At 42.9% G+C, this 26,123-nt stretch overlaps 1 protein-coding gene across 1 annotated transcript; it reads right to left on the bottom strand.

Moving 5' to 3' along the window:
* Positions 1-10,797: 10,797 nt before the first annotated feature.
* Positions 10,798-21,659, bottom strand: LOC142887452 (protein SSUH2 homolog). The gene is made up of 12 exons (XM_076025115.1): positions 21,539-21,659; positions 19,784-19,864; positions 17,396-17,471; positions 17,168-17,297; positions 15,929-15,989; positions 15,717-15,838; positions 14,649-14,714; positions 14,472-14,551; positions 14,116-14,208; positions 12,505-12,610; positions 11,859-11,966; positions 10,798-11,299 (listed from the first exon to the last, which is right to left on the bottom strand). The coding sequence occupies exons 1-12, from the start codon at positions 21,549-21,551 to the stop codon at positions 11,162-11,164; spliced, it is 1,074 nt and encodes a 357-aa protein (XP_075881230.1). The 5' UTR covers positions 21,552-21,659; the 3' UTR covers positions 10,798-11,161.
* Between the last annotated feature and the right edge of the window lie 4,464 nt (positions 21,660-26,123).

Below are 26,123 nucleotides of genomic sequence, written 5' to 3'. Positions count from 1 at the left end.
AGATTAATTTATCAATTAATCACGCGCGCACACACACAAAAAAAAAAAGATGGTGTGAAAAGCTGCAACAGGAGCAGCGGTTGGAGTGTGACTGTGTTTGGTGTTAACGCTGCTTCAGTGTGGTACACTACCAGTCAATAGTTTGGACACAACCTATGAATTGAATGTCCTTTCAATCTTTCTCATGACTATTGACATTGCAGTTTCTCACTTAAGGCATCAAAACTACCTATGAACCCACATGGAATTATGTAGGAAACAATAAAAGTGTAAAATAGCTATTTTTCTTCAGAATTACCACCTTTAATAAAAAACATTAAGTTATTCAACGTGTTTTTCTTTGCTGCATGATTGCATATATCTCGCTCATATATTTGATGTCTTCAGTATCTACTGTACCTGCAGTGTAGAAAGTTGTAAACATTCCAAAAAAAAAAATTGCATGAGAAGGTGTGTCCAAACTGTTGACTGGTAGTGTAGGTCTGGATGACTTCCTGGATGTACTAACGATTTTATTTATTAATTTGATTAGATCTTTTTCAAGGTAAAATGATGGAAGAAATGTTTCTGGACAGAAACTCGATGGCATCTTAATTTGATTTAAGCCTATAGCGATACACATAGTTTCAGATTAGGGATTATTAGGGATTATAACCCAAAAAGCCCTTCATTTAATCTGAACACCAGAAGGAACATTTCTCAGGTAAGATTGATTTACATGTCTTTAAAAATACACCTGAATTGATTTCTCTTGTCGGAGAAATGAACAGATTATCCATTATCTGCCGTCGCTGAGCTCCATAGGTCAACCTTGTCGGTGATGTCATCGCTCACGCTGACAACGAAAGTTGTCAGCACCTGCTACACCCACTCAACAAAAGGTCTACCTTGAAAGGGGCAGAAGGGGAGAAGGGGCTGGTACTACTCAGCCTTTGGTTTGTGCTGATGAATGGAGTGACCCTCTTCCTCCCACAGCACAGCACAGCGCAGCACAGCACAGCACACCTCCCCTCCCTCCTGCTGCAGGAATGTCTCCCTGCAGACGGACTCAGCTGCTGAATACCAATCAGATCTGGACCTGGTTCAGCCTCTCCTGTTTCAATCCCCCCTCACCCTCCCTTCTCATTAAATTCTCCCACTCGTGCTCCCTCTCCCCGTGTGTTCTTATGTTCCAATCAGCTGATCGGTACGCTTGCGTGCGTTTGTGCTTTACTACGACTACTGTTGTCTAAACAAAATTAGTTTCAGAAAGTTTTGATGTAATTTTGGAGAAGAACAAAGAGAGACCCCCCCACCCCCCATCTTGTAGCTACGCTAAATCTCCTTTCGGGCCTCGTTATGTAAATGTGCCAGCTCCCTCACATAACATGAAAGCCCTCCTGTAAATATGCAGAGCTCTGACCAGTGCACTCGAAGCGTCCAGGGCTGAGAGAGTGCAACGCAAACAACTCAGACGTATTGTCCAACTTTCCTTCCTGAGCGATTTGTATCCAACGATCCAAAGACCTTAATGATTTTTAGGATTTTTTTTTTAAAAAAAATGTGATTTTAATGCTGGTTTCTGGCGCCATTTAGGTCAGATCTTATTGAGTCTCAGCATCTACTTGATTCATTTCTCATAAATGTGGTGAATTCAGGGATGGGTCACACATCCCAAGTGTTTCATACGTTCAGCTATGGAAATGTGGAGAGACAATGTCCCTTAACGTCGCTGAAAACAAAGTGAAATGGCTTTATTTTATTCACTCACTGGCCTGCACAGACAACCATTCACAACAACAGGCAGGCGAAGCTACACCCTTAATGTTATTCATATAGGTGTGAGTTCCACACACTTTACACAATTTCCAACCGAAAATTCTCTAAAACAACAGAAGCTCTGCACACTCCAGTGGGCAGTTTATTGTCACCTAAAAACTACTTCTTTTTTTTTTTTTTTACTTACTTTTTCTGGTGCATACATACCACATTCTGCTCTCACTGTAACTATTAAGACAACCTAAAAATTGATTCTCAGTTCAACAGTGCCGCTAGAGTTAAAAATGACTCATCGATTAACAACAGACGCCTAAACACAATTGGAGAAAGTTACAGGCATCCTCCACCGGCAGGAAGTGGCATTGTCCTTAGAGGAAAAGGCTGGCCAGGGTTCCTGGCAGGAAACTGAGTTCCAGGACTGGCATGTTCGCCGCTGTGTAAACTGGGCTCAAAACGTTTGAGCCAGCAGGATGAGGAGGAAGCCAACACGGGACCGACTCATCATCTGGATGTCTGATGTAGATATCGTCCCCCTCGCGAGCAGGAGTCAACACGTTTGTTTGAAAAACTACAATCTTGGAATGAAACTCTAAAGCGCTTTGAGGAGGATCTGAATGTGGCTTTTTTTTCTCTTTACATCATAGAGCACTACAATAGATTATTTTAGCTATCATACACTCGAGGCCACGCACTGGACTTCAGCCTGGATGTGTTCAGCATCAATTTCTGGCTTGTTTACGTTCCAGTGTCAATAAAGAAATGCACTGCGGACAAACATGTCTTATCTGTTTGCGACACGGTCCAACGCGGATGTTCTCTGGGTTCAGCCCTCTGGCCAATCAGAAAACCTGGAGGACCACATTGGGAATGTTTCCCAATAGCTATAGATTTGCCAGCTCAAAAAGCCAAGGGAAACATTTTTCTAAGTGGAGGAGAAACCATAACAAAGATTGGGTGGACCTTTTTTTTTTTTTGAAGTTGGCCAGAAGAAACTCTGAAAACAGACCTGACAGATTAATCAGTGGTGTGCGGGGCATTCTGGCAGAGGAATGCAGCTCACTGATAAGACTCAGGGAGACCAAACTGCCAACTCGGTATTGCAACAGGTTCTAAATTTCCAGGGGACCATTTAGAAATCACGGCAAATGGCAGTGATATGAATTATAAGTGCGTGCTGAACTTACACGATCAGTCACGTTATTCACTCAACAAACATCAGGAAAACTACAGCACCACCCGAAAAATTTGAATATCAAGTAAAAGTTGTTTTATTCTGGCAATTTAACATAAACAAAAAATTGTATTGAGCCATTACACGCAAATTGACATCTCAAGCAGTTCCTTGTTGTAACTTTGCTGATTAAGATGTTCAGCTTATTAAAACCACAAACCCACAAACTCAGAAAATTAGAATACTATGAAAAGCTTCAGTTTTGTAAGAGTCCAAAGAATCCAAAACACCTGCAAAAGGGTCCTGGGCCTTTAAAAAGTCTGTCTTGGGTTGGCACAGAAGAGTTCAGACATGGGGAAACACATTTTCAGGATATTCTAATTTTCTGGGTAGCACTGCATGTAGGCGTTTGATCTCGACTAGTCATTTGAACCAACGCATCCACTCTTTTCACCGTCATTATCAATAGTGGCAATGTTCGCTCTTTCTCCATGTGAATGGATGTGAAACTTCAACATCACGTCACATGGGTCGCTCCCAGTAGATGTCTTTTTTTATGTAACAATTGAGCAACAATATTGGCTATGAAAGGATAAGCTGTTTATTCAGTCAAGAATTTAAGGGTCGAAACAAATTTCTGCAATGGCCCGCAGACTGAACATCTCGCCCGTGTGTGCAAATCTCAATAAAAAGGTGCCTCGGGCGAGAGAGCTCAAAAATGTTTGGAGCAATAAAAGTTTTTTTGCAAGCTCAGCACTACACACGATGCTACAGTCTGAAAGCAAATAGAGTTTCTTCTCATAAGTGCAAATGTTTTTCTTTTAACTATACGTCTATGTTATCTATAGTGTTTTGGTTTGTAAGTTTTGTATGCTGGTTTTTACTGCACAGATGTGTGCGAGTGTGTGTGTGTGTGTGTGTGTGTATGTGTGTGAGACAGTCCAGTGTAGAATGTGTGATGACTGAATCAACAGATGCACACACACAAAGGTGTTACCGGTGCGCAGCTTAAAAATAATGAATCAAAACCACCAATCTGAAAAAGACGAGCCGGAGGGATTCAAAGCTGAGAAACCAGTGAACGTTTTGGTAAACTGCAGCGTCGATCAATCAGCTTTTTAAAGTCAGCACCGAGAAGATGGGAGAGGGTCAGTTGCTTGTCAGCCGAGTCACAAGGCTAAAGTGTTGTCTTTAGAGGGGCTGGAGAGTGGCGGTGATGGTGGTGGCTAAGGGGTTAAAGGTCACGCGCTTTTCTGTTCACAAAAAGCCATGTGACCACTTCCTTTCCAACTGGCTCACTCCCTCTGCAGCTTCTGACCTCCGCGTTGACACCAGAATGGAAACCAGCTGCGTGGGCTGGTGGGCCGCACAACACGGCGGCAGAAGAAGTATCAGTGTCACACACGCGCACACACACACACGCACACACACTGAGACGAGTTTTCCTGTCTTCGGATAGGCGTCAGGTCCTCTGGCTTTTTTCTAAACCAAACACGAGACGAACGAGTTGAGGTCAAATTGTTTGAAAGAGCGCTCAAAACCAAATAAGCCTTCATTCTTTCGCTCAAACAGCCAGTGAGTTTTGACAAGATTTTGCGCCAAGTACAATAGACCTTGTGTACCGCAGCATCCAGAGGCCCTTCACTACGCTGCCTTTGTTTACTGAAATACACAACTGTGGGGTGGGGGGGTGGGAATGGGGGGTGGTGGGATGTGAGGCCATTGCACACTGTGGGTCTTTGCAGCGTGAGCCGGCACTACGCAGTCACAGCCGGTAAGAAAGAACGTCAACATCACACACGCAGCCACCCACAGCCATCACAACACCATAACAAACCTCAGCCCTTTGATGGAAGCTGCGGTTCTTAATGCGGTTCTGTTCAACACGTTATTTGACATTACGTTCACAAAATCAGTGCTAAAGGGTCAAGAGGGTCAAGAGGACAGAAGCCAAGTTTTTACTCACTCAACGTTTGCCCGAAGACATGAAAACATATTATTTGCAACTACAACAGACAGGAAGCAACAAGGTGCCGTTTCTTCTTTGCAGCTCTGAGTGTCGACTCTAGGTCAGAGAGTTGTATTTTTTTTTTATATTGCCCATAAAGGTTCTTGAGTGTTTGTCACTGGCTACTGATGAATACAAGTATGCATGAAGCACAGTGCAAAGAAAGGGAGCGTGTGTAGCACAGCTCAACCACTGAGTTTTGCAGAGAAGGAAAGTATAAGAGCAAAAAAAAATAGAAGTGAAGCAAAACACCGTCCTCCACCTGCTGAAAGTACATCTGAGTTTCATGTAGAAGTAACTAGAGGCACTCACGCGTACTTCCATACTAAGCTGGTCCTCTTTCGACTGCAGCACCTGATTGTGACCGAATTATCAACGAAGGGTGACATTTAAACTTTCACATTTGCATATAGTGCAAGTCCCGGACTGATACTATAGTCTGCAGCGACCGCTGCTTGGGGAATTGGATATTTCATGAGCTCGGCCAGTTCTTAAGACATCAAACTTTCCACTAAAAAAAACTGTGTACAATTTCCTGAACGTGTCGACGACCAGACGAAGGAAAAAATGTTGAGTTGAAACTGCGCATGACTTCAGACGCACGCATGCACGCAAACACACACACACACACACACACCTAAAAAAGCTATTGAGGAACCCGCCTACTTCCTGTTACAAAACTGTCAGCTGCCATGTAGCTGTAAATAATAAGACTGAACTCTGCATGCAGTGACTGTCTTCAGCGCTGGGTGACGTGCAAGAAGTCCATGTATTCTCTGCTCCTCTCCTCATTCAAGCTATGCCTCTCTTTTCTTCATGTTCACAAATCACAGGCTGCGAACATAAAATGACTATGCGGATCTGTGAGGAGTCTAAATGCGACTCTGTCTGGACGCAAGGCGAGTTCTCATACAATCTACGTAGTTCAGATTTAGAACTGGGCCTCTGTAATTACATCTGTCCAAATGCGGTGAGGGAGCTTTGACACGCGGGCCACACATCGTGCCGCTCTATCAGTGAGAGAGTCAAGGGGTCGTGGTGTCCAATTATTGTTATTAAAGTTATTAAAGGTTATGCCTGTACTCTGGGCCAATAAAAGAAACACTTCAGCATCCTCAGGATGTTAAAATGCACAATAAACAAGCGATATCATTATCTGGCGATAAAACTGGTAGAAGACGAATATCTGACAAAAGCAATTCCAAAAAAAGAGAAAATAGTTGCACTTTTCTTCAAATGATATCTTATCTTCAACTATTCATTAATATTTTATCTATTAAATATCACACATTTATATTAAAGCTGTATGTTCTTTGGTTCCCAGGTTTCGGGGCATCCAAGTTAACCTTAAAATCTATATAAATAACGTGGGCCATTGCAAGTTCCATAAAATCACATCAAAAGGTATCATATTTTGTAACCAGCACAATGCAGCAGTGGCCTTTCAGTACAGAGCTGTCGAAAAGTGGCACGTTCTCTAAACTGTCCGACAAAGTTTTCATAACATATCTGAGGATCAATAATCATATGGGAATAATCATTATGAGAAGAGAATAGAAAAAGTAAAGAAGACCGTGACACATAAAGAGAAACTCAGCGGCACGTGGGAAACATGAAGAGGGAGACACACAAAAGATGACTGTAGACTTCTGGTTGATTATAGTAATACTGCAAGAGATAATAATACAGTGGGGTACTGTAAAGTCAACACCCTTTCAAAGTTGTACTTTAAGACATTTGCATGTATTTCCTGGGAGGGCATTTGTGGGGGTTGGTCAGTTTCAGTTTCAACGTGCTCGCACTGACAGACAAAGTTTCAAGTAGATAAATTAGTCATCGTTCATTGTTCCTATAAACTCTGTTTGACTAGAGGTCTTCCATGTTACATGGAACGCACTCCATAAACCTGCCGAGATAACAGATGTCCATCCAACTCTCTCTCTCTCTCTCACACACACACACACACACACACACACACACACACACACACACACACACACACACACGGTCACGGTCACTTCAGACAAAAACTGCCAAGAACTAAGGCATTGCCAAACTGCTTCCAGACCACGACCGGAAATTAAGACAGGGAGAATAACTGAAAAAAAAGTTGGTCACTCTCCTCCTCCTCCTCTTCCTTTCCCTCCTACACCACCTCCTCCTCCTCTCCTCCCTTCCCTCCCTCCCGTCCCACTGGTTCCTATCGTTCGAGGGGAACCACCGCTCTCTCACTATCTCTCTACACACAAACGGAGGTTAAAAGAAAACAGCGCCCCCCACCCCACAGCAGTCGGGTGCGGAGTTAGCCAAAGTTTTCAACTACGAGTTTCAGCCATGAAGCGGCCGTCCGCACACACACACACACACACACACACACACACACACACACACACACACACACACACCACTAGACACGCGTGAGGACACAAGGTCTAGCACACGTCGTCCACTTGACCCGGTAAGGGGACGCCGTCCCGCCGTAGCAGCAGCACCACCACAAACCCAGTCGGTGGCCTCGGTGAACAGAGCCGGACTTACCCCGAGTCGGCCGCCGTCTCCCGGCCGGTGGTGGTCCTCTGAGTCCTGCTGCTCTTTGTGAGGCAGCCTGCTGGACGGACACACTGGTCGAGACTGAAACTGAGAACGAGAGGAACAGTCCCGCCCACCGGGGAAGGGGGGAGGGGAATTGGGGGTGAAGAGGGGGGATGTCTTGATAGCTATACAGTAGATATCTTGCGCGCGCGTGTGTGTGTGTGTGTGAGAGAGAGAACTTTAAGCCTTGCTAAGATATTATTCGATTTTTTTAAGTCAATGTTTTACTCCCCTCGAAAATTTCTAGATTCATCAGAGAAATCCTGATGGTATTTTCAGGATGGATGAATGAATGAATGGTAAATGGATGAATAAATGATGAAGAGATTAAGACAAATTATTGGTTTATATGTTCATTTTGTTTGATCATTACCCACTATGAATTATTTCCCCTTGTAGACAGATAGCTAGATAGATAAATAGATAGATAGAAATGTTATTGTCTGTTTTTGAGTAAAAAAAACAAACAAACTGAAAAAGCTTTAACAAATAAAAACATTGAGAAAAAAATCCATTAAAAATTTTTTTTTTCCTGTTCAGAGCAGTTACTGCAGAAGGGATGAAGGATTTTTAGTTTTTTTTGTAGAGGTTTTTCCAGGCCAGTGGGGTTCCGTGTTGTTTGCCTGATGGCAGCAGCGTGCAGGAGTGGTGCAGGGTGTGGGAGGGGTCCTCTGTGATAAAGGTGGCTTTCCTCACCACTGAGTGCCTGTAAAGTTCTGTCAGAGGGCTGTTCTGGTTATCGTGCTGGCCTGTTTTATTATGCGGGAGAGTTTTGTTTTGGTGGCATCAACATTTCAAAAATATTGACGTCATCCCCTCTTTAAGATGTTACAATTGATTTCAATGTACTTATAAACTGTTCAGATTGCAACATTACATCATTCAAAATTATATGTGAAAACATTTTTCTGGTAATTTAATTATGAAGTAAAAATTACTTTCTTTTCATCCCAGTCAAAATGTATTAACAGTGAAAGGCCTGAAGCTAGAGTTGACCTTCGCAAAATGTGTTTCATGACCTGGCTTTTAAAAAAAGCTGCTCAAGTTTTATCAGTTACAAAGAGTTGTTTTGGGCGTCCACTGACCACAATTCTGGAGACATATGTGAGAAATAATACAACTCATTGTCTCATTGTTCTTTATTTATATTGTTGTGTTCCTGTACATCAGGGCCAGAGGAAACACACAGCAGTCCAGACGTGTTGACTGGCCGTGAACCATGCACCGTTTCTTTTCTCTTTGTCATCATTTTCAGATTTTTACAAAAGTATCTGTGTCACTTTGCCAAATGCTTTGGTGTTTTTTTCACATTCTTTTCCATATCAAAATTGATAGTCCTGCAAGCAGGAATGGGCAGGACCTAACCCTGCACTTATTATTATTAACCGTGCAATAAAATATATAATAAATGGTGCTTACGAGTGAAATAATCATGACAGAGAAATGTGAGTCTAGTTATTTTATTTCAACAGGAGCCAGTGAAGGACTTGCCAGATCAAATACAGATCAATAACATCAACGTGATCACAGCGTTTGCAGAAGAAATCAGTCAATATCACTTGAAGGCTCTTTTCATCGAAGTTCAACGTTCACAATGTAAAGGCAGAAGGTGCGGTCACATGGAGTGCATTTGAAAGCACTTGGGCGTTGCTGAGCGGACTGCACAAAAACTATAATCCTTTGATTGATAAACAACGGAAGCGGCATGGATATAAAATGTAGGCGGTAAATACATTCCCTTGAAGAAGCACCTGTTATGTAGTATACATTTATTGGCAGTTAATATCATGAATGGAAGCATATACAGAAAGTTAACCTGAAGTGGTATTATCCCGATATATAGAGGTAATAAGAAGCATCACAGAAGATGATGCTATACGAGCTGCGCATGTCACATGACATTGTATGTCACCAGGCGTGGCAACGATCCTAACGTCTTATGGTTCATGACATAAGCAAACGTGGTAGCAGAATAAACAAAGGTAAGTGTAATGAAATACATTTACAGCATGGAAAACTTAGAAAAATTGATGTTTTATAGCCGGCAAAAACATTACGGATTTCTCTAACTCAGTTTTTACTTTAGCACCAACAATTTTGCCCTCAAAAGCGCCAGCAGCACCGCTCAAAGCGAACATTAGACATCCCAGACACAATCCTAACGCAACAGCTAAGGAAGTTGATTTGCGAAGAAACTGGAACTGATATATATTTTCAGTCCAAACCCATAAGTTTTTTTTTTTTTTTTTATGTATTTTTTGGACGGCTATTAACATAGAAGCAGCAAAGACAGAGTAGGGATACGACACATCCGTGCATGAAACCTGAGACAATAACAGGAAAATGATGGACCTTAACTTGTTATTGACATTTGAAAGAACACAAAGGCAAACTGATTAATTGGTTAGTGTACCATTTCTACATAAGCTCACCTCTCCACCACCCAATTACATACAGAGATCACAAAGAGCGTATATATACTGTATGCAAGTATATATACAGTACTGCAAGTCAAGTCCCATTACCCTTTGGCTGCATCTAGTGTCTCACGCTACACACTTTTATTACACCCAAACTGAATCATCTGAAGAGACAAGTGCAGGGGCGGTGAACAAGACACAATGTTTGAATGCAGTACTTAGGACAACAGATGGCACATTGGGCTCTGTAATGTTTCTTAAGCTTGTCAAGGCAGTTTAGGCAAGATACATTTTTGGTAAGTGGTCTGAAGGTATGAAGGTATGAAGGCTGAACAGAGACCTTCAATGAAAACCAATAGAAGATTCTTTTGGGACAAAACACAATATAGATTTCTCCATGTATACTGTGTGTGTGTGTGTGTGTGTGTGTGTGGTAATACATCTTAATGTTGTTCATATCTGGACATTTCTGTACATAATCTTTTGAGTGCGTAACTGTGCAAAGTGCCTTCACTTTGTGTATGAAAATGCAGTGCACTTGTTGCGACACTCAGTGCGTGGTACAGTGGTGTTAGCATGCTAGCTGACGTTGAGCTAAACGATTCGGGACATCAGGACATCTTCAGCAGGCATTATTAAGTAACATCTATGCAGCTTTTATCCTAAATGAGAAATTTCAAATTTTTTAAAAAAAAGGAGAAAAAGAAGGTTAATCACTTTTAGTAAACGAGAGACGGCAGTTCCACATATGGCCACTACCCATAACAAATGTGCACCACACAACAAGTACACTGCATTTTAGCATACTAACAAAAGTGTTTAATTTTGGGGCTTCCCATTTTTAAAAAAAATACAGACCACATGACAGTCAGTGTTAACATGGGAGCACAATATTACATTTTGGGAGTCCATTATTAATTTGATATGCAAAACTCCAAGTTTGAATCAATGCTGTTCTCTCTTTTACTCAGCTGGTCCAGCATCAAGATTTAAATAAAAAAAGAAAAGAAAAAAAAGCACTTGTTCTTTCAGCAGATTCTAATATAGAATGACTGATCCAGACAACCCTTCTATATAACGATTAAAGTGACGGCCTTTGGTTACCCTGGAGGGAGAGGGCAGGTTCAGTAGGGGGGGGAAATAGAGAGAGAGCGCGGTGAGAGCAACATGTTTGGGATGGCTGAGACCTGCTCTGAGTCAGTCAGTGTGTGCCTACTGGATGACACAGCAGCAGGTCGCTGGGTAGTCAGCGCTGACTTTGTTCTCATTGCCGTAGACGTAGTAGGCGTGAGTGTTGCCTTTCCACTTGTACTGCACCTTCGTGATGGGGATCAGCTCCACTGTCTGCCTCTGCGAGGGGGAGGGGAAGACAGAGGAGTGCAGTGATCAGATAGAGCCGACGTCTGTTCGAAACGTCGAGAAAACATGTCTCCGCACAGAAAGATTTAGCAGCCTCTAGTGGTGAGAAAGCATACTTCGGGCAGTGCAGTTAATCCACTGTTTTCTATGGAACTTGATCTCACATGTTTCTTCTACCAGCTGAGTTCCCGAGCAGGGACAATGATGATGAAACCAGAACGGATCCACATTCTGGGATACTGAACATTGGTGGCGGCACAAAATGGCCGCCTGGTTACATGTGGAGCTTATAAATGTCAGTAGCTGATATTGCATAGCAGCTTTACCCAGCTAGAAAGCAAACAAATCAATTTTATGTTCCATTTCATGCCAACATACCCCTCTAAATGTCACATGCCAGCCTTTTAACATTTCACAGACTTCCAATGAAGGAAGCTTACAAACTCCAGACCCTAACTAGTGCTGCTCGTCCCTGTCATTTTGAAACAGAGATGATGCCAAACTCCCATCTCATCATGTGATCAGAGGACGGCTTCTTCTGGAGACCTACCTGCTGCAGGATCCTGGAGGCCTGGCCGTATTTGGCCTGGTGATCTCGCACCATACGCTCAGAGGCCTCAGCGATGGCCGGGTTTGGGAAGCCTGTCACTGGGTAGATCTGGGGAGGGTGGAGACAAAACACACTTTAGAAAAGTTGGAAAACCCAATCTTCACTTTCATTAAAGTAATGAGGGGTGGCGTTTTAGAGGTGCACAGTTAAGTGGTTATTAAAACCTGATTGAAAAGTGTCATAACACAGAGAGAGAGAGGAATACACTTTCATCAAACATCATACTGGGATTGTTTGACTTGTCAGACAGCAGCAGTATCCTGGATACTGTAGCCTGAGATCTATGACTGACTCTAAAGTGCGTTCGAGGTAAACAAATAGACAATATAAATAAATATGTGCATAAAAAAAATAGTTTTTTTAAAATTGATTTAGCTTTAACTGTTTATTTTATTTCTCTGCCTGTTCAACTTGTTATCTTTCTGTACGTTGACAGCGTTGGTTGCTTGGTCACTCTTAAAAAAAAGTTTTATTTTATGAGTGTGAGTGAAATAAAGGATATTGAATTGAATTATTGTGTACGTGTGTGTGTGTGTGTGTGTGTGTGTGTGTGTGTGTGTGTGTGTGTGTATGTGAGTGTCTATACCAGGTATTGGCTGTTCTTGAACAACTCCTTCCCGCTCACGGCCTTAAGGTCACCTTCGTCCATCCCAGAGTTCTGGCTCACCACATGGTCCTCCACATTGTTAAGCCTACACAAAATATGGCACAAGAAAAAAATATGAAACAAACAGAGAAATATAAAAAAATTATACAAAAAATACACAAGATGTGGCAAGATTTGCACAATGTTTTTTTTTCGTCTGTTTCATCTTTCAGCCACTAGAGGGAAGAAAAGTCAGACGTGATTAGACACCAAGGAAGGAAAACAGAGGAATCACTGTGGTGACATCAAACTCAATCTGTGTGGATGTTGTTGCGCATCTCTCAGTGATTTGTTGACTTTGTGTTTAGTTGGTGCTCAGCTCTTTAAACTGAGTGGGTGCTGCAGGACGGGACTACGCAGCAGGACATCCTGTAGGTTCAGACCGTTAGCACCGACTTGTGATGCTTCTTTTAGTGCTGTGGCCTCCTCAAAGACCACAGAAATATCTTTAACGGCTTTAGGAGCCACTTCACCCAGCACCGAGAGATCCTCAAAGGCTGGCGCTCATTAGTTCTGGTGCCTACTGGAGCCATTTGTGAACAATGCTGCTGTTGTGTTGTTGTTTTTTTTGTTTTAAAGTCAAATCACTGGTGGAATCAGCAGGTCGTCACGGTTGCCATTTTGCCATCATCACAAGTTTCAAACATTTTGCTGTTTTCTATTAAACTGGATCAACAGCACAACAGATTTTCATGGTCAATTATTATTTTTTAAACGGTCCACATCTACTATCAAAGGTGACTCTGGACATGGTGAGAGTATTTGCTCACTTGTGGCCTGGAAAACTAAAAAAAAAAAGCCACTGCTGGACTCTGGAAGTAAACAATATTTTGCAATGGGCGCGATTAGCTTCTGGCTGCAGCAAATATTCAGGTCAAATTGTAGTGCTGAGCTATTTGGAGGACAGACTTGAGTGGTTGTTAGCCGACGCCTGCAGGCTGTAAAAGTCATCATACATTCTGTGGGGTCTTAGAAGAAAACACAATAAAACTTTCAACATTTTAGGGTGTAGTAGAAACACCCAAACCTCTCTAGTGGGTGTATGCAGCAGTAACGTGCACTTTAAAGGAACCATAGACTAACCCCCAATTCACACCAAAAGCGTCTGCAGCCATTAACGTCAGTGTGCAAGTTCCCATCAGGCGTAGCGAGGGCCCGTTTCAGAAGCGCCCCAGAAGCGTGAAACTGCACGCTTTAAGAAAAATACACAGCTGTTCTGTTTTTCACTCTTCATGTGTGGCGACCGCGTCAATAGCAGCAGGTAGAGTCGGGAAAACATGGATCCGGATGATTTTCATCATAATATACAATGTGCTGGAATTTGTTTTTACTGTATATGTGCTGGATTACACGGTGACGGCTTCAACACCGTTCAGTTCGGCTGTCAAATAATGAAGCAGATCTCACTTTGAATCAGAAGCTATGATGAATAAAATGCAGGTAAACTTTAAATACCGAATGGAGCATCATGGAGAAGGTCAGCTCTTAAAGACTCTTTAGACTTCTCTCTGTTTCATCAGGACCAGATCAGCCGAGCAGCTGGACACTCACCACTCCACTTTCAGCTTGATGTAAGTCAGCAACATGCGTTTTCCTTTGCAGGTGTCGCACTTCTTCATTCCATTGACGTCGCACTCCTCGCACCTGTAGGCGGAGACACAGCGGGACGTGTGTTAACCTGCTGCTTCTTCTCCTGAGCAAATATGCACCTTGGGGCTCCCATTTCAAATCACTCTTCCTATCACTTCCAATCCTTCCACACACAAGTGGATTCAAATCATCTATGTCGAGACTGAAGGTTTAGGATTCTAATTTTTTGGGGGGGATTTTTTGAAATGTTTTTTTAAAGACAACCCCAAAAATGCCCGTGGCTGCGTCCACAGCATGAAGCGACCCTTCCGCCGTACCTCTCTTTGCCTTTGCCATCGCAGTGGTTGCAGCTTTCATCCAGCTTGGTTCCGGTGCCGTTACACACCCAGCAGTTCTTCTACAGAAACACCAGCACGAGGCTTCATGAATGCATGAATGTTTCACGTGCCGTTGCCGCATTGCCACTTTTTGCACGTGCATAACAAACGCCTTACATCATATCCACTTCCTTGGCACTTGTCACACACGATCGTCCCGGCGGCCTGGCAGCTGCTGCAGTTCTGTTGACACGCACACACACACACACACACACAGGCCACAAGCACGCAAAGACAAAAATAGAGGAACAGCCTTTAGCACAATTAAAAAGATCAGCAGGAAAAAAAGACACTTGCTGCATTTTTCTGGCTGCAATGAATTTGGTAAAAACACCCACAAAACATCACGATTGCCCGCAGAGGGGTTTTTCCCAGCATGCTGTAGGATCCCATTCATCTATTGGAAGAACCAAAGAGCACATCTGATATGAAGGAACTTTTTTGTTTATAGATAAAACTATAACCAAAATCAGTCACTATGGAACATTGTTAAAAATTCCTGGCAGTGGCACTGGGACAAAATGCCTCAGCTGTGACTGAATCCTATAGAAGTTCAAAGAATTCTAATTATCTTCCATGGACTTCATGCCACTCCTATTTATAGAGGCATGAAAATGCATAATGGATACTATATACCCCCTGTGGAGGGTTACCTCCATTTTCCCTTCTTCTCCCTCACACACTTCTCACTGGCCTTAAAGGTCCATGCATAATATTTGGCCGGATTTATGATTTTTAATATTGGTAAAAGCTGATTATAATGTCCATAATTACATAACAAAAAGCGTACACTCGCAGTAAAATAAGAGTCAATTGGTTTTCCTACCCGTAGAATGTATCTTTTTTATATACGTGAATATACATAGAGCTAAAGGGTCTTGCCCTTTGTTAGCTGCGCCGCCATAATTCTAAGGAAGCCTGGTGTGGACAACCTATTATGAGGTGCAGGCACCACTTGAACCTTGTTCACTGTGTAGGATCATTTGACATGATTTTATGGACGGCTGAAACTTATCGTTAAAGAACTCAAGAACTTTTAAGCTTTGAACTTTTAAAGCCCGCTGTTCTTTACATCCTGTCCTCAATAATCTGAATCGCAGGACCGCAAACAAGCTATTCTACACCTCCGCATCAGAGGTGAGCGGCGGGAGACTTCAGCAATCGGCAGGCTGTGGCAGAAGTCACCTGGACAGAGGAGGTATAGGGTACTCGGATCTCCTGCTTGTGTTTGGTGAAGTAGTTGGGAGCTTGAGCCAGGACCTCCCAGGGCCGCGGGGCCGTCTGGGTGTAGAAGTCAGCCTGCTCACCTGTCAGCGTCAAAACCAGGAGGACAAAACAGCGAGCCGTTAATGGGCTGAATGTTTTATTTGTGTGTGTCTGTACGTGCGCGCACGTACCTTCATGAGGCTTGGTGGCCCATTCAGTTGACCTGGATTCAGTGAATGTCTCCAAGCGGTACTGTAGAAGAGCAAACGCAGTTTTGATAAGATAGTGATAGAGCATAAAGGTGAGAGGAAGAAATAAAAACAGTTACTTTACCTTACTTGAGAAGCCAATTACATTAATTAGCCTGTGAAATAAAACACTTTCAAAGGGACCGAAGACTGCTGCTGCACCCGCAGTGCAAGAAGCAGCGCTACAGCAGGTCATTCATAGCTTCATAAATGTAGTCAATAAAAAAATAAATTCTAACATTGCACTAAGGTGCAATAAAACACTTGTTTATATATCCAATGTAATGCAAATGATTGGTAGAAGAAAATATAACTGTCCATTGATTCCTTTCTTACTCTTTTCTTTGCTACTATTTTATTTATTTATTATTTATATAATTTTTTCTTCTCTATTGCACTACATGTTGCTGTAATGAGTTAAATTTTCCCATTGTGTGATAAATAAAGGCATTCTAATTCTAATTCTAAGAACTTTGGAACAAATTGTGCATCTCTGTGTACAGCAAACAGAATTTCTGGAGATTTGGGGGAATGCTTAAAATCCCGTCCACAATGTGAAGCGGCAACTCTCTCGTCCGAACGTGAACTTCATCACCACTAGGTGCTTTGACCGAAGCTTCCGTCCACTGAAAACGACCCTATGAATCCGCTCTGCTCATATCGCCTCCACTCACTGTATGTTTGTCATTCCCCACATTCTTCTTTGGAAACACAAACCGACTCGCCTCACAAACATCTCAAACTTCCCATCGAGCGAGAAACTCTGGCCAACTTTAGCGATTAATCACACTTCTGCGACTGCGTAGAAGTGTGATTTGACGTCACCCTGACGGTCATGTGAGAGTCCCGAGAGACCAGTTTGCAAACTGCTCCGAGAAGATTCTTCTCCTCGAGGACCGTCATTTGATGCGTTGAGTGGGCGGAAAATTTGTAAGGTCCAGCTGAAAACGTAGATCTTTTGATCAAACAGGATGAAACTTTATCCTGTGACATTCTCATCCTGCCTCGCCCAGGCAACAACCTCTCACATTGCGAGTTGGCTGGGAAAGCGGTTGCGCAACCTCCACAAGGCCAACTGTCGGCAGCGGAGTTACTTTGATTTGATCCGCCACTGATCTGCTCATTCACTCACGCTTAACACAGACGATTAGATTGACACTTGGACTCGGAAGATGACGTCACCCTGTAGGTGTTGAACGGCTCCGTGTTGGTGATGACTCCGTCCTCGGCGGGGGACGAGCTGTAGCAGCAGTGGTCGCTTGCATAGCTCTTGAACGCACTCCTGGCCACGTCCTCTGTCAGAGATGGGATGCTGCGACAAAAAAAAACGACAACAAAAAACACAAACACAAAAGCGTTTGAATCTCTGATCTCTGATCCCGCTGGCCGGGGGAAGAGGGTACGTCTTACGTCCAGTCCTCTGGAGCTGGGCCGGGCTGGGGCGGGGCTATTGGCTCCAGGGGCATAGGAGGGGGCAGGTAGCCTCCTGCAACAACAACGACAGGAACATGTATTGACAGGTCACGTCAATAATGCACATTTCAAGAAGGACCGAAGCTGTGGAAGTGCGTTGCAAGCTATTAATAGCAACGGGACATGAAAGGCGAAGACAAGCGAGCAATGGCAACTGTCAAGTGGGCAAAGCTTAACTAAAGTTCAGAGCCAGAGTACCAGTAGCTGTGTTTCCATTACCCCTAGAATTGCACAAAAGCTAAATATTGCAATAAAAAACTTCAAAACACCTAAACTTCGAAAAACCTCTCAAATATCGCTGAAAGCATTTTACACTCTCATGCGGTGGTTTTCCCCACGTATCGATATTGAGGTATATCGCAAAAGTGTCATGGAAAGACTTTTTTCCGCATTTACACGTCACCGGACCGGATGTGACGTATGGGGTCAAAGTGAAAATGGCGAGTTATGTTTGGACGGCGGAGGAGACGGAATATTTTTTCCAAGTCATCAAAGAGAAAAATATAACAACCATTCTTGACAGCAAACAAACGTAAACCAACAAAAGCAAACATAGTTCTCTTGCGGGACGAGATTTTACGAGAATTCCAGCTTATGTGCTTCACACATTCAATAGAAACACCTGCAAATCGTATTTGTACTTTGTTGAAATTTTTAGAAACATTGCTTTTATTTTGCGAAAAAAAGTGCAATGGAAATGCAGCTAGTGTGCCTGCAGCAGGAGCGTGGAGGTATGAAGAGGCAGCGAGTATCTGATTTGAGAAGGAAAGCTATGGCCAACTGTTTTTAAGTCACCAAGGAGTTTCTGGTTGGCCGACCTCAGCACGATGACTGCAGCATCGACATGCAAAAGTTCAGATTAATGTTTGTATTCCTATTCAAACCCCAGAACTGCATATTTGGTAGACTTTGTCAATAGCGGTTCTGCTGACATTTTCTCTCCCACTGCATCGCCGACTTTCACAAAGGGAAAGATTTCCGCACAATGGAAAACTATTATTGAGGCCTAAAACTTGCATGTATAAAAAAAAATAGCTGCTGAATCTGACTTGAAACTGACGTCACATCTTCAGCCAAAACATCCACTGCTGCCTTGCTGATGAATTTTACGTTCCACAAAATCAGTGAAAGCAAAAAAACAAACAAACAAACAAACAAACAAACACAAAACTGAACACTGCAGAGTCCAGAATGATTATTGAGGTTGAGACTGAGTGCGACTAACTGGTTGACATTTAAATAGCGAGTGGTGGACTATCCATTTACAAAGGAAAAACAGTGATATTCATCAATAAGGATGTAAAATAAATAAAACATTCCAAAGACCCATGTGCAGTATGAGAACCACTTTCATGGCTTCACTTCGATGCGCTTTCCGGAGATTCGGGAAAGGAGAAGCAGTTTTTCATCAGTAGGTTATCAACAGCCCTGACTGAGCCAAGAATTCCCTGTGTAATGACTTCATGACAGGTGGGAGGGGCCCGCTGAATGTTTTCTAAAATCTAAAGCTGCAGAACAGCTGCAACAAGGCTAGTCACAAAGAATGGGGAAAAAAACAGATGGAACTTTATAGTGTTGTGGTTAACCTGTGACCACTATTAACTTGGAAACCCGTGAGTGCCTTGATACATATTCACTGCAACGACCTCGGATCACCTCAAGAAACACAGCAAGAGCGCAGTAGTGCACTCAGAGGACCAGTATTTCTGGCATGACGGGGGAAAAAGCATTAGTGGCTTTACTCAGCGTATGTGCTTTGACTTCAGCCGATCCAATAAGCAACGAAGCAGCGCTTGGACCAAAGTGGGCTTTTCAGTGGACGACGCCAGTAATTAGAGAGTTGGGAGAGGGTTGGCTCGGTGGCTGGAGTATAAAACCGCTGTCATGCTGCGGCTGTTCCGTTTATGTTAGGTTCCATAATACGAAGCAATCAAAGGCGCCCACCGAAAAACAGGAAACAGACCCAGAAACATGTTTGAAGATAACAATGTGCAGTACCTCTGGTTTCAAAACACCTCCTGGTCCTGTTATATCAGATAAAACTGCCTGAAAGTATTAGAAAACTAATCAAAGCGGGTGGAGATCTAGTTCTCACAAGTACGAACACTAACTGCCGACGCTTCACGATGTGGAAATGCAAAAAACAAAAGAAAAAAACTGGATGTGTCTGCTCACTGATTAATTGGTCAACCTCTCGTGGAAGCAAAGTTCCGTTGGGAGGCACCAGAACGACAAACAAGACGACATTCACAAAACTGGGGGTATCTGGAGGTAATTTTGGTGGCTGATTGCAACAACATGTAATTGTGAAGTGGTCTCTCTTACCTCCTCCTGCCACGGTGCCTTCGTAGCCGGGCACGTTGCCAAACATGTTGCCTGCAGGCGCTGATACTGGGGGATACATGGCTGGGGGAGAGGGGCACAATTTTAAACACAGGTCACATCAGTTCAAGGAAAAAAAATGTTTAGCTTCAAGGCAAGTTTGGAGCAAGCAGGGACCGTGTCTTTCTATACTTTGTCAGCTGAGCAGACAGCGGGTCTAAATAGTTGGAACGCGCGGCGTAGGTGGAAGTAGGTGTGTCTGACCTTTAACGAAAGCTATTTGACATTTTGGAGAATACAGAGAATACGGTTGAATGTAGGTGAGAAGATTCCGGCTATGCTTAATGCTCTTATGATGCCGAACGTGAAGGTGGCGCTAGCTGCTGCTGCTCGGGGAACTCCGAGGAAAGGAAAGGTGTAATTAGAAGACGTGCGTTTAGATTGGAAAACGGTAGCTGGAGGTGATGTCACGGGGGGGTAAATAGGGAAGTGAGGAAGAAATTTAAAAAAAAAAAGTGCACAAAAGAAAGGGAGATGTGAAAAGCAACAAAGACCATCCTGAAAAATGAGAGGGCATCAAAAGTAGCTGAGTGAGAATGGAAAAGTTCTGGATTAAAATGGAGCCTTTGAGGGTTGATAGGAAGTCGGTAAGAAAACACAAGAAAAAGATGGGATGGGAGGCAAAAGGGAGGGGCTGTGCCACATGAAGAACTCACGCGCAATTACAGTAACTAGAGAGCCCCTTGTAAAGTTAGGAGGAAAGAGGGAAGAGTAGACAATGAAAGTAAATCACTGCCAGTGCAATCAAGAGGTAATTCAACAAGAATTTTAAATTATTGTGCAATAATTGGAATGGAAGAAGATGTTTAGAGGAGGGAAAGGAAAAAGAGGAAAATTAAAAAGTGCCGTCTGCGTGGTGGCCGAACTTCAGAAGAGAAGCGAGAAGAAAACAAGGAAGCCAGGGAACTCAAAAGGAAGTGGAGAATCAAACCAATGCCGCAGAGCATGCAAGTTGATCGTATTGGAATCCAGCTGTAGCCTCATTCTTAATAGTTCTTATTAGTATTTTGCTTTAAATTTGTAGTTTTTCTCTCTCACAGAAAAACATTCACATGATGGAATGTGTTGCATGTGAGGTCGCAGCCCTCGTTAAGCAGGCACTTCTGTGGCGCCTGAAGGATCATATGTGAAACAATTTTAGGAACATAAAGGCTATGGAAAACACGTATAGCCGTGGCTCATCTGAATCTGCTCAAGGTTTCAGAAGTGAAGTGAAATCAAGAGAACCATCAGAAAACAGCACTTACTTACTTACTTAACATTGTTCACAGTATAACTGCTCCTGGATCTTACAGACTGGGCCTTTACTTTCTGAACTATCTTCAAAAAAATTTTTTTTTTTTTTAATAAAACACTTTCTCATCAAACCCTAAATTTAGAATTTCTTAAATTATTCACCCCAGCATGTATGAGCGAATGTTCATACATGCTGGGGTGTCAAAACACGAGGACAGTGTCCTGACTCGCGGACCTGCTAAAAACAAGCACAATTTTAAGAATTCGGAACAAAGAGGTGACTTAAACCAAGTAAAACCAACGGCATCTGTTTTGGCCGGGGGGGGGGGGGGGGGGGTTCCAGGAGTGTGCAGCACAGGTCCGCCACTGGTCAGCCAGACGCTCCTGCCGCACAGCAACAGTCCGCTGTCGCGCTCATGTGTGCTTGTCAAGTCATATCGAGCCTTTTGCGGTCGTTCTTACCTGCGCTGTTCATCGTGCCGCTTTCCGACCACTTTCCCTTTCAATCGATGCGGATAAAAAATGTCCGTTACTCGGCCACACTGTCTGCTGCACGCCCGATAGCTGCAAAGCGGGGTCGGGGGGGCCGTTCCACCAATTCCCTCAACAACACACAACTCAGTAAATCCGGTCAAAAACTTCAAAATAAATGGTCTCTTTAAGGCTATTTTAAACGCCGTTGAGTTTTTACTGTCCTAATGAAATACATAAAGAAATACACAATAACAACCACAGCAGCAACAACAACAATAACAACAACAATAATAATCTGCTGATTAATTTCCTTTAAAACTCACATTTTGCATTTCTAACAAATTCATTCATTCATTCATCTTCTATACCTGCTTATTCAGGGTCACGGGGGTCTGCTGGGGCCTCTCCCAGCTGTCTTAGGGCGAAGGCAGGGGACACCCTGGACAAGTCGCCAGTTCATCGCAGGGCCACATAGAAACAAGCATTCACACCTACGGACAATTTAGAATGTTCAATTGACCTCACATACATGTTTTTGGACTGTGGGAGGAAGCCGGAGAACCCGGAGAGAACCCACGCAGACACAGAGAGAACATGCAAACTTCACACAGAAAGGTCCCAGGCCCGGGCCCCCGGAATCGAACCCACAACCTTCTTGCTGTGAGGCGGCAGCGCTAACCACTGCGCCACCGTGTCGCCGTGTCCCATTTGTTTGCAAAACCAACATATTTTTATTTAAATTATTCCACATTATGCTGCAGTATCAATTAGTACTGGAAAACAGTGCAGTTAAAATGTGTGTTGTTTTGAAATCAAATAAATATCCTTTGTAGTCATTGCAACAGGTTGCTACAACGAAATTGTTTTTGATTTAATGTATATGTGTCTTTGTCTAGTCACTGGATTGTCCCTGAGTTGGTAATGAGGAAACCTAAATATAGAAACAAGCTGCTGTCTACGTCTACTCAATGCTTTTATTTTGAAGAATAAGTCTGGAACGGGCATCGTGAAGGCTGACTTCCTTGGGGTAACTTCATCGCTCTATTGTCCAGGAATGTGGGCCACGCCCTATCTGGAACGGATTATTGGGTTAATTAGTTTAATTCACGAGCATCAGAGGAAGTGAGAGACAGAGGGAGAGAGAGAGATGGGGTGGGGGAGGAGGATGGGAAGGGGGGGGGGGGTGGGGTTGCGCTCACGGGAACGTTCCCGCTAAATAGACGAAGGCCTCCTATTTATTGACGCGAGTTCCGATTAATTGCACGGTCACAGTGTAGGCGGGGTTTATGACGCAGTTTCCCTGGCATCAGTTGGTATCGCAACCACCGGCGGCCATTTGTTTGGAAACTGCATGTTCAGACTCTCCGTGTTTCCTCAGAAGACACATGTGGCGAGTGTCAATCCTGACAGCTGATGTCATATGTCAACTCCTCCGCCCCCTCCTCCCACACCCCAATACAGTGTCACGCGGGTCTAGACCAGGCATGGGCACGCCCCTTAAGCTTTTGTAATTCGGCCCGCCGAATTTGAAGAAATTATATGAGTAATAAATTGATAAAAGAGCTGTATTTCATCAATTTTTTCAATGTTTTTTCAATAAAGAGCTAAATACCGTGGGGCTTCAAAGACAGATCATTTGTTGTAATGCTTTTGTTCATTTTCAAATGACATTAAAGCACATGTTTTCTACATATCCCATGATATGTGTTTCCTCTTATTAGGTGGGTCACCAAAAAACATCCATCTGTTCCTCCGGCCCCCTCTGTCAAATTTTAGAACCCATTGTGGCCCACTAGTGTCCACCCCTGACATAGACCCTGTTGGCTGTTGGCACGATATGTATAAGCGTAAAGGCTGACACGTTCCACCCACAGCAACAAAGAGAGACTTTAGAATAACCAAGAATCCATGTAATCCCCCCACCCCCATTTATAGTATTTTCCCCTAAACGTCTTTATTGTTCCAACACTAATATGTTTGTTTTGATGTTGTGTTTTCGTGTATTTATTAGAATTCATTAGTCCAAGAGGGACTAACAAATGTTTAGTGCAATATTTTCAAAAGTATCATTTTTGATTTAATATTTTGCTCGTCCTGCACTGTTCAATTTTTGCGCGTGTATATGCAATGTTATTTTGCACCTGTATGTATCGTCCTGTTAAGTCTCATCTAAAGACATCCTATAGCAATAGTTTTATGTTGCTATCTTCCTAGGACGCACGTGAAGATGAATGACGCTATCTATGATTGATTGAAGCGATGATTATGAAATGACTTCCCACATGCTGCCAGTAGAGGTCACTAAAGCGCCTCACACTGCCAGTAAACTGCGTCAATTCACATTCCTTTAAAAGTGTGCGTGTGTGTGTGTGTGTGTGTGTTCGTGTGTGTGTGTGTGTGTGTGTGTGTGTGAGAGAGAGAGAGAGAGAGAGAGAGAGAGCGAGAGAGAGATGATGAGATGATCCCTTAACATAAGGATAAAGTTAATTCTATTGAGGAAACAGTGCAGAGTCAGTCCAAAGATTCTTCAAAGACTCTTTGAGAGGTTTAGCTGTGACTCAGCACGCTGTTACCTGTTGTTTCATACATTAGTGTATACATTAGTATATTTACTGCATTATAGCTTTTTCTGTTTTTCATGCCCTGCGATGAAATGCCGACTTGTCCAGGGTGAGAACCTGCCTTTGCCCTATGACAGCTGGGACAGGCTCCAGCAAGCCCTGCGACCTGGAATGCAGCAGAAAGCAGGTATAGAATGAATGAATATGGAGTAGTTGCTGGAAGTTTAGGAAAGGTTTAGACTCTTAAACCTCAGATGAACCCTCTGACAATCACTTTCAAAGCAGACCAAACACACACACACACACACACACACACACACATATATATATATATATATATATATACACACAGAAAAATATATATGTATATGTATATATATTTTTCTCTAGCTTAGCCAGTGAGAAAAAAAAAAATCCTGCGTGTGTGAGGGGCAGCAACAGATGCTCACTGCACAGTGAAGCGTCGTAGCACTGGGGAAACTCTTGCCGGCAAAGTTAGCAAAGCAAGAGCGATTCGGCTTCATTGTAAACTTGCTACACGCATTAACACTGGGAAATTGGCACTGAGATAATGCCAAGAAAACATAACTTTTTTGTCCTAATGGACAAAATGTATGAAGTTGACCTGAAGGAAACTAGGCCTTCTTTGTTTTCATTGGTTAGATTTAGTGGCTCACTCAGTCCAGATATTGGCCCACATTAATCCAGATGTGATGTATTTATCAGTCTTATACCATCAAGCAAATGCAGCCTCATCTCAGCTTTGTGGATACACAGTAAGAAAAGAATGACAAGACCCAGGTGTTTTTAGTCAAAACTATCTTTTTTTTTGAAAAAATGAAATAAATCTGTTATCTATCTTTGTCAAATCTCATACACACGAGAGGAGACACAGGCCGTAGGACTTAACTCCTCACAGATTGGGGAAGGAATAGAAAACACACCGCTGAGCCTCTGCTCCTCCTCCACTGAGAGGATGTTTACACATCGCTGTGCATGTGTATGTCATCTGGGTTAAGCGGAGTCATGCATTTTTTCCATTACCCTCATCAAATCAATGTTAAACACGCTTCATCCACTGTGGCTGCGCAACCACAACAGTGCAAAAACTGTGTGTGTGTGTGTGTGTGTGTGTGTGTGTGTGTGTGTGTGTGTGTGTGTGTGTGTGTGTATTTGTATTTGTTTGTGTCTCACCATAAGCGAACACTCACTCAATAAGCCAATATTTGATTGGTTAAAAACTGGGACAACAGGTCTGGCAGATGTGGCTTCCATATAAGCAGCTACTAGTTTCAACCAGTTTGTTGTTATTTCTCAACCACCACATCTGCAGCTTTAATTCGCCTCTGAGCAAAACGCTATCATAATTTCAAACCTAAAAATATAGTTATGACTTAATTTTATATATTTTACAGCATTGAGGCACCATCCAGCATCTCTTAAGCCACAAGAAAAGCAGGATGTGACCGATATTGGCTGAAAGGATTTTTATCAAACACAGGAAATGCTTTTATGCATAACTGCTTGTAAAGGCACTATCATGGATGCTGCAAAAGTGACAGATTTATACAAACCAAATGTAATTTCCATGTCAAAATAATAACATAAAAGGAAAGCCTTCTTTTGAATCGATGTTTTTACTTTGCTGCTGACTGGCTTAAGCAAATGAATTTCATCGTGGCACATCAAGTCCCACAACTTGCATGAAGGGAAAGACTTGGGCTGTTGCTAACTGGCTAGACAGGCAGTTAAAAAAACAACAACAAAAAAACTCATTGGGCCACTTTGAATGTGTTACAAAAAAGGCTTTCCCAATCACCTTCCAAGTTCTCCAAGTTCAGCATCACCCTTACAAACACTTCCTCTGGGCTCTATAACAGGTGGACAAATGAGAAAAATCTAAAGAGTTTAGAAAATGTTCAAACTGTCATGTCATGTTAGGTGTTAGCAGCTAGCTTGTTTGGCTTCAGCCACATCTTAGCCTAATTCTTCCACAGTAACTAAGCTAGCGA

This window comes from Nelusetta ayraudi, unplaced genomic scaffold (genome assembly GCF_046127955.1).
Source record: "Nelusetta ayraudi isolate G7.1 ecotype Tasmania unplaced genomic scaffold, CSIRO-AGI_Nayr_v1 ptg000017l, whole genome shotgun sequence".
Taxonomy (NCBI): Eukaryota; Metazoa; Chordata; class Actinopteri; order Tetraodontiformes; family Monacanthidae; genus Nelusetta; species Nelusetta ayraudi.
The sequence above is the reverse complement of the archived record's forward strand: the minus strand, read 5'-3'. Positions and strand labels throughout refer to the sequence as shown.